The sequence below is a fragment of the Lathamus discolor genome, chromosome 8 (genome assembly GCF_037157495.1).
Source record: "Lathamus discolor isolate bLatDis1 chromosome 8, bLatDis1.hap1, whole genome shotgun sequence".
Classification (NCBI taxonomy): domain Eukaryota; kingdom Metazoa; phylum Chordata; class Aves; order Psittaciformes; family Psittacidae; genus Lathamus; species Lathamus discolor.
In genome coordinates, this window is record NC_088891.1 from 20,310,288 (window position 1) to 20,323,235 (window position 12,948).

The following is a 12,948-nucleotide window of genomic DNA, read 5'->3' on the forward strand; positions in this document are numbered from 1 at the left end:
CACTAGAAATGCTGGAAAAATGAATAAGCAAGAAATGCTACAAAGCGAACAAGACAAGGCAAGGAATTCCAACAGCTTCAGTTTATTTCATCATCCCATATAGCTGTACCAGCCCCCGTTTTGCTCCAAGGACACCCAGGTCTTTGCCCTGCCGGTGATGTCCAAGCAATGGATAAGCTTTCTGCTCAATTCATGCTCTTCATAGGGAAGCGCTGCTTCACCTGGAAGTGCTCACACCGGTGGTGCTTCACGGTCAGCCCATAGAGTGGTGTCATGTCCACCTGCTTGCCGTCCCGCACACTGAACTCCAGCTGCTGCAGCAAGGTGGTCAGGAAGAGGAAGACCTCCCACCTAGCAATGGTCTCCCCAGCGCAATTCCTCTTCCCCAGGCCGAAAATCAGCACCTTCATCCCTTCCACCTTATTCACTTCGGTGCCGTCAGCGCTGAGGAAACGCTCTGGGTTGAAGGTCTGTGGATGCTTCCAAAGCTTCCTGGAAGGCAATACATCAGGTGGTGAGATGCTGAATCCCGGCCATGAGTGTAGGCGCACTGGAAGGTGGGAGCTGCCAGTAAGAATATCCCTATGTTTAGCAGATGCCTCTCCCTTTCAAAGCAGGTTGACCCCACTTCCACCCAGGAAGATAACAGTGCAGGAAGGGTCCTGTATGTCACTGTTGGAGGCTTTCTGCCTCAGGAGGTACTTACTTATCATGGTTTACTTGCCACTGGTTGATAAACACACAGCGGTCCTTTGGGATGTAGTAACCATTCAGCACCGTGTCCCTGGTCGTCCTGGAGAGAGAAAAGACTCCCAGAGTTTGGGAAGAGGAAAGGTCCTTCTGCATCCTCAGGGGACTGTTAACTTGCTCCTGGTGCTGGTGAAGTAAGGATGAGACCCAAAGGAATGGCTTCATGAGAGATATTTGCATTGTCCATGAGCAGGATTGGACAACCCCTACCTAAGCTGGGTGGTGTATCTGCAGTGAAGTCAGCAGAATGGCTCTTTGGGACCTCCTGCATGGAGCTGTGAGCTCCCCATGCCCATGAGCATCCTGCAGGTCCATAATGATCTCCCTGCCTCTCACCGCACCGCTGATGAGATGCTTCGAGTCCACCTTGTCCCTCCACCTCCTTTGCAGCCCCAGCAGCCCTTACCTGTGCGGGATGGTGAAGGGCATGAAGGAGGAGTGCCTGAACACCTCCAGGATAAAGGCTTCTGTGTAGGGCAGCGCGCCGCGGTCCGACAGCCTCGGTCTGCGCTCCCGGCCGATGGCCTGGTCTGCGGGAGGCCAAAGGAAGGAGCAGGTCGGGATCAGCCCTGGCCAGGGACAGGTTTTGGCCTGTGGGGTTCCTGGACTCACCCAGTTCTCTCTGGATCCTCTTCTGGATGTGGGGGTACACCACGAGGTACATGAGGCTCCAGGACAGGGCAGTGGTCACAGTGTCAAAGCCTGCTCAGAGAGGAAAGCATGTTGATGAGGTCTGTACAACACACAGGGCACCTGCCCTGCTCCCTAACCCTGCCATGGAGCAGGCTGGGATGGCTAAGGAGGCATACAGTGAGACTCAGGTTCTTCCCTGTCAGAGAAAGCCTTGCCTGCGCAGTCTGCTCTCATTCATCCTGATTCACCCCTGTGTTATGTCAGGTTTGTAGGAATTCTCTGGAATCAGGGGAGTTTCCACAAGTAGCTCAAAGATGAATCAGGGAACAGACATCTCCCTCAACCAGGAGAAGCCACCCTGGCTTGTGAGGCTTGGCTGAACCCTTCTCTTTTCCCTAAAGCCTCTTCCCAGAGCTGATGCTCTATGCTGCTTTCCAGGGGTGTCCCTAAAGGGTCAAGGAAGACCAGTGAGCTGCAGAGTGAGTGCTCAGACCCAAACTGGCTGCCTGGGGTTGGACAAAGCTGGGTCAGAGAGGGCTGTAACACGAGGAGCCAGAGAAAACCTGCAGTAGTGAAGGAGCCAGTGGGGAAAGGTACCTGCTCCAAAGAGGTCGTTCACAAGGTTGACAATCTTCTCCTCAGGGACCTGCACGGCAAGGTTTGTTACCGCTTTTTTCTCCAGGCACTCCACAATGAGGGAGTCAGTGATGTCTCGGATGTGGTCCTGAGAGGAAGAGAAGACAAGTCATGGCAGCAGAACCAGCGAGGAATGGGTGTTACTGAGCACCCACCCCGTGCTGGAGGAGCCGGGGGTTGTATGAGCTCCGGAGAACATCACCTTTCAGCCCCCATGGTCCCTACTGCTTTTGCAACCTACAGAACCAAGGAGATGGTTCTCCAGGGCACAGATCAGATGGTCAGCCTACACACCAGCTCGACCGCACATGGCTGTGGAGAAGAAGGAGGGCTGCAGTGCTAGACTGCACATGGACAGACTGCAGCAATAACTGCAAGAAGGTAAATGTCCACTGATGCTTGGCTGCAAGGAAGCAAACAACTCTCTACCAGAAAGGGGCAGAGAGTGTGGATGCATGTGGTGCAGGTGAGGGTCCTGCGAGCTCTTACCTTGTCGTAGGTCTGGTAGTGCTCTTTGACATACTTCTGCATGAAACGGAGGAAGGACTTGTTGAAATCTATGAATAAGCGCATGGAGCGGCTGGGAAGGTACCGGAGCAGGGGGATGAAGTCTGCAGGGTTACCAGAAGCAGCCACAGCACCAAACTGGTCACTGGTGTTCACTATATTGAGCAGCTCCTGGTCATTGTGGTCGTGCCGCTTGCCAAAGCACATGGCGCAGATGACGTTGGCCACAGAGACCACCAGGTACCGGTAGGGGTCGAAGCTCTTCTCCTCCTCCATGAGCTGCAGGAACTTGGTGACCAGGTGCTCAGCCTCCTTGGAGACGTGCTCCTCCAGGAGGCAGCAGGATGAGGCCGTGGGGCTGGGGGTGACGGAGAAGGTCTTGAGGGCGTTCTGGGCCAGCTTCCTGCGGGCTTTCCACACCTCCCCGGAGTCCGAGCTGAAGGTCAGGCTCTGCCCGTCCGCAACGTAGCGGAAGCTGTGGAGGTCGGGGCGGCCCAGGAAGTCTTCTGCTTGCTTCACCAGGGCTTGCTTGATGGTGTCCAGCCCGCTCAGCACCAGCACGGGCCGGGTGCCGATCCTCACCTCCATCACGTCCCCATAGCGCTGGCTCAGCCGGGTCAGCGCCAAGTGCGGGTCCTTCCTCAGCTCCAGCACGTTGCCGAGGATGGGGAAGCCCCTGGGGCCGGGGGGGCTCTTCAGCCCCTTGGGCACGTGCTGCCGGAGGGACTGGATGAGCAGGAGCACCAGGCAGAACACGGCACCAGCCATGAGGAGCTCGGTGGCCGAGACGGCGCCTTCGCTTCCCAACAGAGACATCGCTGCCTTCTTTGCCTCTGGCCTGCAGGAACTCTAAAGGAGTGGAGTGTTGTGAAGAGCCAGGATTAGCGAGAGGTTGAGTCCTGCAGATGCTCCCGATGCTGAGAAAGGGCAGCAAGTGCCCTCAAACAGTTCAGGGTGATGGAGCTGCACTTACGGGTTTTCAAGGGGTAAATGCTGGAGACCTCCAAAGACTCCAAACACACTCATTGCTTAGGGGGGACCGCAGCCCCCCAGAGCCTGTAATGGCACTCCTTTCCCTGCAGAAGACAGGTACTCAAAGCCACACACATGCACACATTGTCTCCTACCTGCAGGTCCTTGCGATAGACAAGGCTGGTTTTGCTGCCTGTAGCTCCCAGCAAAGAGAGGCAGAGGGTATCTGCTTGTCCTGGAGAGCAGAGGGGATCCTCTCCTGCTGCCTGGACCTTCTTCTCCTGCTGTCTGGAAGACCATGGCTTTATATTCGCTCCCTTCATTTCTTATCTCTGTGGGGTCACTGGTGAATAGCTACCCATTAACGAACTGGAGCAAGGCCATCTGGGGCCAGCCCAAGAACCAGGGAAGACCCTTCCTCAGCTCCAGTGGGGTTTGGAGGATGAATGATGACTTCTCCTCCTGCCCTGGAGCTCAGAATGAGAGGGAGAAGTGGGGTTCCTGAGGACAGGGAGGCAGAAAGGGGGCATCCCTAAGCCCTGCCCTGGGGATGATCCCACTGCCTGGTGGGATGTGGGGTGCCAAAGCCCTTTCCGGGCTGAGCAGGCTGATCCCAGCACACAGAGAGCGCTGTCAGCTCCGTGGCCACTCCGGGGATGCCGGGAGCAGCGAGGGGATGTGTTTGCAGCAGGGCACCCGCGGCCACAGCCCTCTGCATCCCTGGGGCACCAGCAGGTGGTCGCCGTGCCCCGGCACCGGTGGTGGCAGCAGGACCTCGTGGCCGGCGGCAGAGCCAGGCTCAGGTTAACCATTGCCCAGGTTCGCGTGAGAAGGCGGCTGGCTCGCTTCCCCCGGCTGCTCCGTGGCAAACAGCAGAGGAGTGGCGGGGCAGAGGAGAGGAGGTGAGCCCCACAGATAGGAGAGGCGGATGGGGCAGCTCGCGGCAAGGCTGGGGCAGCTCATCCTTCCCCAAACCCAGCCGGAGGGGTGGGAGCCCGTGGGGCTGCTGCTGCAGCTGCCGGGGGGAATGCAGGGCTTTGGGGAGTGCAGCGGGGATGAGCAGGAATGAGCTGAGCTTTGGGGTTCAGCTCATCCAGTTTCATTCCATCTTTGGATGTGGGAATTTGGCGCAGGTAAAAGCTGAGCTAATATTTAATAAAGGCTTTCAACATCTGCTCTAATCAGGCTCATTAACAGCAGTGACGCCATTCATTAGTGTTTGGCAAGAACAGTTACAAAACCCTGGCTGCTAAGATCCACTCTGCTCAGTGCCAGGCACCTCGCACCAGCGTGTGTGTGCGTGCAAGGACATACACGGGAGCAAGAGGATGCTGGCGTGCACCCTGTGTGCACACGTGGCAGAGCCGGGGGGGTGTGTGTGAACACGGGCAAATCCACCCATGCAAGAGCATGAACATGCTGTGTGTTTGTACATGGGCTATTTGTGTGTGTACAGTGTCTGCGTGCAGGTCTAGTGTGACCCTGTGCATGGATAGGGTGCTTGTGTGCATGTCTATGTGTCTGTGTACATGGATAGGGTGTCCATGTGTATGTCTAGTGTGCCTGTGCGTATGTATAGAGTGCTTGTGTGCATGTATAATGTGCCTGTGTGAATGTATAGCATGTCTGTGTGCATGTCTAGTGTGTCTGTGTGTATGTACAGTGTCTGTGTACATGTATAGGGTGTTTGCATGTCTAGTGTGTCCATGTGTAGGTGTAGTGTGTCTGTGTGCATGTATAGGTTGTCCATGTGCATGTGCAGTGTCTGTGTGCACGTATAGGTTGTCCATATGCATGTATAGAGTGTGTGCATAAAGGAGTGTTAAAATGTGCTCGAGTGCACTGGTACATACGCCACATGCACATGGCACATACACATGGTGCTGTATGTGCTGTGTGTACGTGTAGTCTGCACGTATAGATGCGCCTATAGATGTGTAGGGTGAATGCACAGCCGCAGGTACGTGGCTTCACTGGGAGCTGCAGGTGTGGGTGCCACAGTGAGGGCACGGGCACATCTCTGCCTGGGGTTTATGGACACAGCCACGTGTCCTGCCCGGTCCATGTGTCTCGAGCTGCCCTTCTCCAGAGACGTGAGTAGAGGCAGTGCAGTGTCAGAGGGGTAGCTCTGCATGGGACGCGTCAGAGCAGTCTGGGGCACCGCTCAGTGTCCCCCGGACCGCAAAGGGGACATTTGTGGTGCCACAGCTGAGACCTTCAGCTTTGCACAGTGGGAAACTGCCTTCTCGAGGGATGTCCCTGTGCCATCAAGGGGGACACAAGTGGCACAGGGGGCTGCCGCCACCAGCATCCCGTGGCAGAGGGCATACAGCCCAGTGTGCCCAGTGCCCCCAGTTCTGGGGACCCCCCACCCCAGCCAGCCAGGGGGGGGCTGGTCCCGAGCTGCTCCGGCGCCGCCTTGACCCCGGGCCAGGCTCCTGGACATGAGGCCACCGCCCTGGTCCTTTAAAAGCCATTTCCCCCCCCACCCACCCATAGCGTGACTGCGAGTGACCCTCCCGGGTCAGTCCGGAGCCCCTTCGCACGCGATGTCCCCAGTGCCACTCCCGGGACCCCCTCCGCCGGGGCGGGACCCCACGGCCCCTCTCCCATCGCGCTGGGCTGGGCTGGGGATAGGGGGGGATGAGGGTGGAAGGGGTGAGAGTCGGGCTACGTCTGGTCCCGCTTGTCCTCCCTGAAGGACAGGTCTTGACCTGTAGCCCAATAGGGATTGGGGATGGGGGCGGGACTGGAGGAGCAAACCCTGCCTGGGACCCGCTGTTGTCCCCGGGCATCCCCCCGACGTGATCCCCCTGCCCCACGCCGGCTGCCCTGTGCCCAGGGGACAGGAGGTGACAGAGGGCACGGCCGCTTCGCACGCGAACTTAGACAATCTTTAACTGCGCCGGGGCAGCGAGGGCCGTGACCCCCGGGGCTGCCCCACCGCCCCACTTGCCCTACAGCACCGGGGCTGTGGGCCAACAGAGCGGCCCCGCACCGGCGGGGGCACCCGGTGATACCCCGTACCCCGGGCTCTTCCCCCTCTGCTCCCCCGGGGAGCACTGTCGGAGGCGCCGGCAGCCCCCGCCGACGGGGAGGACCGCTAAAGCACTGGGCGGGGGGGAGGGCTCGGGGGGGGGGGGGGGGGGGGAAAGAGCGTGTTCCTGGGGCTCCTGTGGGATGGCACCGCCGGGGGGGGGGGATCCGCTGCTCCTGCCCCGCACTGCGGACACCGGGGGTGCTTTCCCTCGCTGCCGGCTCCGGACACCGGGGACATCCCGGGGCTGCGGGCACCGGCGGCGAGGAGGGGGAACGGAGCCTGGGCTGCCGGGAGGAGGAAAGGGGGCCTCGGTGGATCCGGGGCGCTGCCCGGGGTTGAGGGAGGGGGGAACCGGGGCTCGGGACCGGCGCCTTTAAGATCCTGCCGGTAGCGTGACTGGAGTGACCGGGGCGGCGCGGGTTGCCCAAACATCCCGCCTGCTTCGCACGCGATGCCCGCCCCGGTCTGGAACCCACGGGCGGCACCGGCACCCCCCCTGCCCCGACGGGACCCCCCCTTCCTCCTCCCGCCGCCCCGCAGCCTCCCTGCGGGGACAGGCAGGGAACGGGGCTCCCGCACCCCAACCCGTGTGTGAGCGGGTGCGGGGGGTGCGGGATCTCCGCCGTGGGTGGGGGGGGGGGGGGGTCCGGGTTAGGTGTTTGGGAGCTGGGACACACGTCAGCTTTGATTAGGCTTCGGCCACGTGACGGGAGGTGTCCGGGCCAATCAGGGCGAGCGGCAATGCATATAAAGCAGGAGCAAAACGGAGTTGGGGGGTACCTGCCGGGAGGATCGGGCCCCACAGCGCTCCACAGGTGAGTACCCTCGGGATGGACGGGTGCGGGGGGCGCTTCCAGGGCACCCCCGAGGGATGGGCAGCCAGGGGTGCTCTGCCGTGGGTGTCCCCACACTCCGGCTCCCCAGATCTCCTCTGGCATCCTTCCTGCAGCTGCCGGAGGGTGGCTCCTAGGGGGTTCTGAGGGTAACCCTTGCCCCAAAGCCCCTCTCACCATGGGGCAGCCACTATCTGCAGCCATGGGCTGGGGTCCCAGCAGCCCCCACGTTCCTCACCCCGTGGGACCTTGGTGTCCCTTAGCGTCTGTACCAACCCAAGGAGAGGGGGGATTTCAGTTCCAGCCTCTTCCTACCCCTGGCTCGGCATTTCCTGAGGGATTTCTGACGGAGCAGGGAGCTGGGTGCTCACAGCCTCCAGCCCCACTCTGCAGCCATGGCTGGGCTTCATGACCATCCACACTTGAGGGAGATTCATGGCAATGCTGTGGTTTGGTGGTGAGCAGAGGCTTGGAACCAGCAACCAGGAGGATTCAGCTTTCCCACACTCAAGTACAGGAAAGCACTCAAGTGCTCTGGAACAGGCTCTGCAGTAGAAAGGAGGTGCTGTAGTTGAGAGAGCACCTTTCCTTCCCTGCGCACACAGAAAAAGCTGTGGGACCCATTCCTTCCACTCCTGACTAGCAAAATATGGCTTCTAAGTGCAAGCAGCTTCCTAAAGTGCACAAAACTGATGCAGCTCTGGATCAGAAGCTAACAGGTTTAAGTGCTGCGCAGGTGCCTCCGACTGGAGGTGCTCCATAGTCTTCCTAATGCCTCTTTGGTTCATTACCAAGGCTCCTGCACGATGGCAGCGATGTCTCTGTTGGGAAGCGAAGGTGTCGTCTCGGCCACCGAGCTCCTGGTGGCTGGTGCCGTGTTCTGCCTGGTGTTCCTGCTCATCCAGTCCCTCCGGCAGCACGTGCCCAAGGGGCTGAAGAGCCCCCCCGGCCCCAGGGGCTTCCCCATCCTCGGCAACGTGCTGGAGCTGAGGAAGGACCCGCACTTGGCGCTGACCCGGCTGAGCCAGCGCTATGGGGACGTGATGGAGGTGAGGATCGGCACCCGGCCTGTGCTGGTGCTGAGCGGGCTGGACACCATCAAGCAAGCCCTGGTGAAGCAAGCAGAAGACTTCCTGGGCCGCCCCGACCTCCACAGCTTCCGCTACATTGCGGACGGGCAGAGCCTGACCTTCAGCTCAGACTCCGGGGAGGTGTGGAAAGCCCGCAGGAAGCTGGCCCAGAACGCCCTCAAGACCTTCTCCGTCACCCCCAGCCCCACGGCCTCATCCTGCTGCCTCCTGGAGGAGCACGTCTCCAAGGAGGCGGAGTACCTGGTCACCAAGTTCCTGCAGCTCATGGAGGAGGAGAAGAGCTTCGACCCCTACGAGTACCTGGTGGTCTCTGTGGCCAACGTCATCTGCGCCATGTGCTTTGGCAAGCGGCACGACCACAACGACCAGGAGCTGCTCAACATAGTGAACCTCAACAATGAGTTTGGAGATGTGGCTGCTTCTGGTAACCCTGCAGACTTCATCCCCCTGCTCCAGTATCTTCCCAGCCGCTCCATGCAGCTCTTCAAGGACATCAACAGGCGTTTCAGCTCCTTTGTGCACAAGATTGTCCAGGAGCATTACACCAGCTTTGATAAGGTAAGAGCTCAGATGCTCTTGGATGTGGGTAGAGGTGCCTGCAAGCATCAGAGCTCCTTGGGGCTCTCCAATCTGAGTTAATCCCCCAGGATCTGGCCCTTGCTGGGGGAGGTTTCCCCAGCCCTGGGTGTCCGCGGTGTCCCTGACCCACCGGCTCTCCCCCAGGAGCACATCCGGGACATCACGGACTCACTGATCGAGCACTGCCAGGAGAACAGTGTAGGGGAGGATGCGTATGTCCCGCTCTCCAATAAGAAGATCATCAATATCGTCTATGACCTCTTTGGGGCAGGTGAGAACATCTCGGAGGGTAAAGCCTTGCTTTTCGGATGCTGGGTATGGGAGCTGGAGCTGTTGGAGTGAGATTTTGGCCGTGCTTGGGTATTTGGAGCTGTTCCTGGCCTCTCAGGTGCCCCTTGAACAGTGACCAGAGCGGATACCCCTGAGGAACCTGCTCCAAGGCAAACGTGGAGCGCTGGGATCTGTAAATACCCACTGCCTGCCCTCTTTTGATAGCTCAATGCCTTCTCCATGTCCATCCAGGCTTCGACACTGTGACAACTGCCTTATCCTGGAGCCTCATGTATGCCGCCTTGTACCCCGACATCCAGAAGAGGATCCAGAGAGAACTGGGTGAGTCCAGGAACCTGCTTCCCCTGGAGCCAAAACCCCCGTGGCCAGGGCTGATCCCGACCTGCTCCTTCCTTTGGCCTCCCACAGACCAGGCCATCGGCCGGGAGCGCAGACCGAGGCTGTCGGACCGCGGCGCGCTGCCCTACACAGAAGCCTTTATCCTGGAGGTGTTCAGGCACTCCTCCTTCATGCCCTTCACCATCCCGCACAGGTAAGGGCTGCAGCGCCTGGCATCCTCTTTGGGGTTTTCTGTGGAGTGGTTTTCTGGGAGGTGCTGTTGAGGCAGATAATTGCCTGGGAATCCATCCCTGCTATGAGGAAATATTCCAGTGCACAGATTGGATGACTCCTGTCAAAGCTCTCCATGGCTTCCACATCTGGTAGTGCCGATGCCTGGGGCTGCATCCACCACAAAGCCCTTTGGAGGGATGTCAAACACCCCTGGGTTTGTATTTCCCCCAGCCTCCCCAGGGGGAGAAACCCCATCAGAACTCATCCAGCTTCCCGAAACTGGCATCTTTCTGCTCAAGGAAAAGTGTTAACCTATTTAGTCTCCCAAATGCAACGGGCGGTATTTCCTCATCAGTTGTAAGAGTACAAATAGGGCATTGAAACTGAAACCCTTGAACCTGCCAAGCTTTGTTTTACCTTGAAGCTGCAGGTCTCCTCTTAACTTCTCTTTCCCCTCTGCCCTGTGTCTCTTTCAGTACAACAAGAGCAACAGCCTTGAATGGCTACTACATCCCCAAGGGTACCTGTGTGTTTGTCAACCAGTGGCAAGTGAATCACGACGTGTGAGTATTCCAAGGCAGATCAGGCCAAAAACTCCTGGGCATGGAGCTGCTCTGGGGCGACTTGGTCACTGGCTCAGCAACTCCCCATCACGTGGTGAGGTCCTCAGTGCACTGGACATCCCATGTACGTGCAAGGGCTGGCAGCTTGGGCTGCTGAATAATCAGGAATCAGTAGATCCTCCTGCCAAGCAGCCCTTGTGATCCGGGGTGATGGCTTTGGATGTGCTCAGTGGGAACGTCCCGGTTCCCTCTTCCAGGGAGAAACATGTCCTGACGTGACTCCCGTTAAACTCCATCAGCTCCTGTCGTTAGTGCTGGTAATCAGCTTGGCTGGATGGAAAGGGTCTGGCCAGCAAAGCCCCATCCTACCCTTCCACTGCTCTCCAGTAGAGACCCTCCTGGGCAGGGGAGCAAGGCTTGACACAAAAGGTAGTTCCCGGATCAGAAGCTTATACCCAAGTATCCCAGCAGCAGAAACACCACAGTATTCCTCCTGAGCACTGCAATGGGAACGCTGTCTTTGGGGACAGCGAGGATTCTCTGTGTCCAAGCAGAAACTCTCAGCTAAGAACTGGAAAATCCCACCTAGCACCTTCCAGGAGCCGGGCTGGGATGGGCTGGGAAGATTGAAGGTGGGAAAGCTCTCAGGTCTCCATCCTTGCTTTCTGTAAGAGCTGCTGACCGATTTCCATGCTCCCCTTTTGGCTGAGGCTGCAGGATGTCCAGCTATTGCACGCTGAATTAAATCCACCTCCGGTAACGGCGCAGGCAAACACAGGCTGAGTTTGCAATCGAGGTTTCAGTAGCCTGAGCTGATGGGCTCTGTCATCTCGTTGGCATTTCAGAGCAGGGACAGAGGTTGCCAAAGGGGCTTTGGGTGGTGAAGTGCGGAAGCACTGCGGTGCGTCTCTCCGCGTGAATCCAGCTTCCTCAGCTGGGTCTCCTTTCTGCCGCAGGAAGCTTTGGAAGGAGCCCTCAGCCTTCAACCCCGAGCGGTTCCTCAACGCTGCAGGGACTGAGATCAACAGGACCGAGGGTGACAAAGTGCTGACTTTCGGCCTGGGCAAGCGGCGCTGCCTTGGGGAGTCCATTGGCCGCTGGGAAGTCTTCCTCTTCTTGGCCACGCTGCTGCAGCAGCTGGAGTTCAGCCTGCTGCCCGGCGCGGAGGTGGACATCACCCCTCAGTACGGGCTGACAATGAAGTACAAGAAGTGCAGCTGCTTCCAGATGAAGCAGCGCTTCCCCATGAAGAGCTCTCCATAAGCCGCGGGAGGAAGCATCGCGCCGCACGAGAGCCAGCCCTGGGAGCTGCACGCTCAGCCTGCTTTTGCTCATGCTGTCTAGAAGCCAGCACAGCTCCTCACTGTGTTGCTTCACTGGGGGCTTGTTCATCTCATGTAAATGCCAGTGGGGAGGGATAAAGCCGGCTTTGTCAGGCTACCCATGACACCCCCCCCCCCCAGCAGGTTCCATTGCTGTTGCCTGCACAAAAGCTCACCATGGGGAGAACCATGCGGATCAGGGCCCTGGGGTGGGGAGGGAGGGAGGAGGAGGAGGATGCTTTGCGCTGGGCGGAGCAGTGTGGGGTAGCGGTAGGGATGTCCTCACCCTGCCTCCTGCAACACTCCCTTCATCCACCAAATAGGAATCAAGCTGTGGCATCCTCCCTGGGAAACCTGGCCGGGCTTCTCCCACAAGCTCTGGCAGAGCTGTTTGTGAAGCCTTTGGCTCCTTCTGCCGATAGGAACAGGCTATTCCTGTGGCTCCAGCTGCCTTCTGAAGGGCTCTTGAGGTGATGCAGGGGCCAGACCTGCACCAGCACCCACCTGCCCTCAGTGTAAATGCATTAAATGAACCCCCAAGGGTTTTACCCATCCTCGAAGACAGCTTGCGAGGAGAACGAATGTGTATCCATAAGCAGTGCTGTTCACACACTGAGATGCTGGCTAAATTCCTCCCAGGAAGCCTCCTGGAAAATATCCAAGGTCTGAGAATAAGGGACAAGAAGCAATAAGAGGCACATTCTGGCTTCCAGGTGGTGTATTTGCTGCTTTTAATCAACTATAGTTTGAGGGTCCTTTAACAAGCAATAGATTCCCATATTCAGCTTAGTAAAGGTTTGAGGGCTGCAGGAGATGGTGAATTCCCATGGCAAATTGAGCACTGATTCATGCTGCTTCCTACCTGGGTGGAACACATCCCTACACTGGGGTATAAACTGCAGTGATTCTAACCCAATAAATACTTATATTGTTAAATACTTGTTTGGTTCTTTCTGGTCTTATTCCTCTGGGAAAAGATTGTTTGAGGAAAACCCCATTTCTGTTATTCTTGAAAAGCTGACTTGGATGTGTTGGATCAGGGTTTTCCTGCAGGGACATGAGCTGGATGTTCCTTCACCATCAGGGCTGTGATACCAGTGGTATTATGGGGAGTGTTTAGTCCTCACAGGTGCTGGCTCTGGTCCTCTCCCTGTGTGTATAGAGAAGCTAAAACGTCAA

The 12,948-nt window shown here is 58.1% G+C and overlaps 2 protein-coding genes across 3 annotated transcripts; one reads left to right on the top strand and one right to left on the bottom strand.

The window, feature by feature from the left end:
- Positions 1-66: 66 nt before the first annotated feature.
- LOC136019121 (cytochrome P450 1A5-like) lies at positions 67-3,953 on the bottom strand. 2 transcript variants are annotated; one of them, XM_065688989.1, is made up of 7 exons: positions 3,654-3,953; positions 2,509-3,375; positions 1,981-2,107; positions 1,363-1,452; positions 1,157-1,280; positions 707-793; positions 67-492 (listed from the first exon to the last, which is right to left on the bottom strand). In XM_065688989.1, the coding sequence occupies exons 1-7, from the start codon at positions 3,819-3,821 to the stop codon at positions 186-188; spliced, it is 1,770 nt and encodes a 589-aa protein (XP_065545061.1). In that variant the 5' UTR covers positions 3,822-3,953; the 3' UTR covers positions 67-185. The 2 variants fall into 2 exon arrangements, with proteins under 2 accessions (XP_065545061.1, XP_065545062.1); XM_065688990.1 differs by lacking the exon at positions 3,654-3,953 and adding an exon at positions 3,500-3,644.
- Positions 3,954-7,199: 3,246 nt separating this feature from the next.
- On the top strand, positions 7,200-12,707 carry LOC136019123 (cytochrome P450 1A4-like). The gene is made up of 7 exons (XM_065688994.1): positions 7,200-7,353; positions 8,167-9,020; positions 9,186-9,312; positions 9,564-9,653; positions 9,741-9,864; positions 10,361-10,447; positions 11,404-12,707. The coding sequence occupies exons 2-7, from the start codon at positions 8,178-8,180 to the stop codon at positions 11,708-11,710; spliced, it is 1,578 nt and encodes a 525-aa protein (XP_065545066.1). The 5' UTR covers positions 7,200-7,353; positions 8,167-8,177; the 3' UTR covers positions 11,711-12,707.
- The last annotated feature ends 241 nt before the right edge of the window (positions 12,708-12,948 follow it).

Bases quoted from the DNA above. Each gene is read 5' to 3' on its own strand.
- LOC136019121 (XM_065688989.1), bottom strand. From the start codon at position 3,821: ATGAAGGGAGCGAATATAAAGCCATGGTCTTCCAGACAGCAGGAGAAG. The intron at 3,376-3,653 runs GTAGGAGACAAT...CCACTCCTTTAG, and splicing joins TCTATCGCAAGGACCTGCAG to AGTTCCTGCAGGCCAGAGGC. The intron at 2,108-2,508 runs GTAAGAGCTCGC...TCTTCCTCTCAG, and splicing joins ACTACCAGACCTACGACAAG to GACCACATCCGAGACATCAC.
- LOC136019123 (XM_065688994.1), top strand. From the start codon at position 8,178: ATGGCAGCGATGTCTCTGTTGGGAAGCGAAGGTGTCGTCTCGGCCACC. The intron at 9,021-9,185 runs GTAAGAGCTCAG...GCTCTCCCCCAG, and splicing joins ATTACACCAGCTTTGATAAG to GAGCACATCCGGGACATCAC. The intron at 10,448-11,403 runs GTGAGTATTCCA...TTTCTGCCGCAG, and splicing joins TGGCAAGTGAATCACGACGT to GAAGCTTTGGAAGGAGCCCT.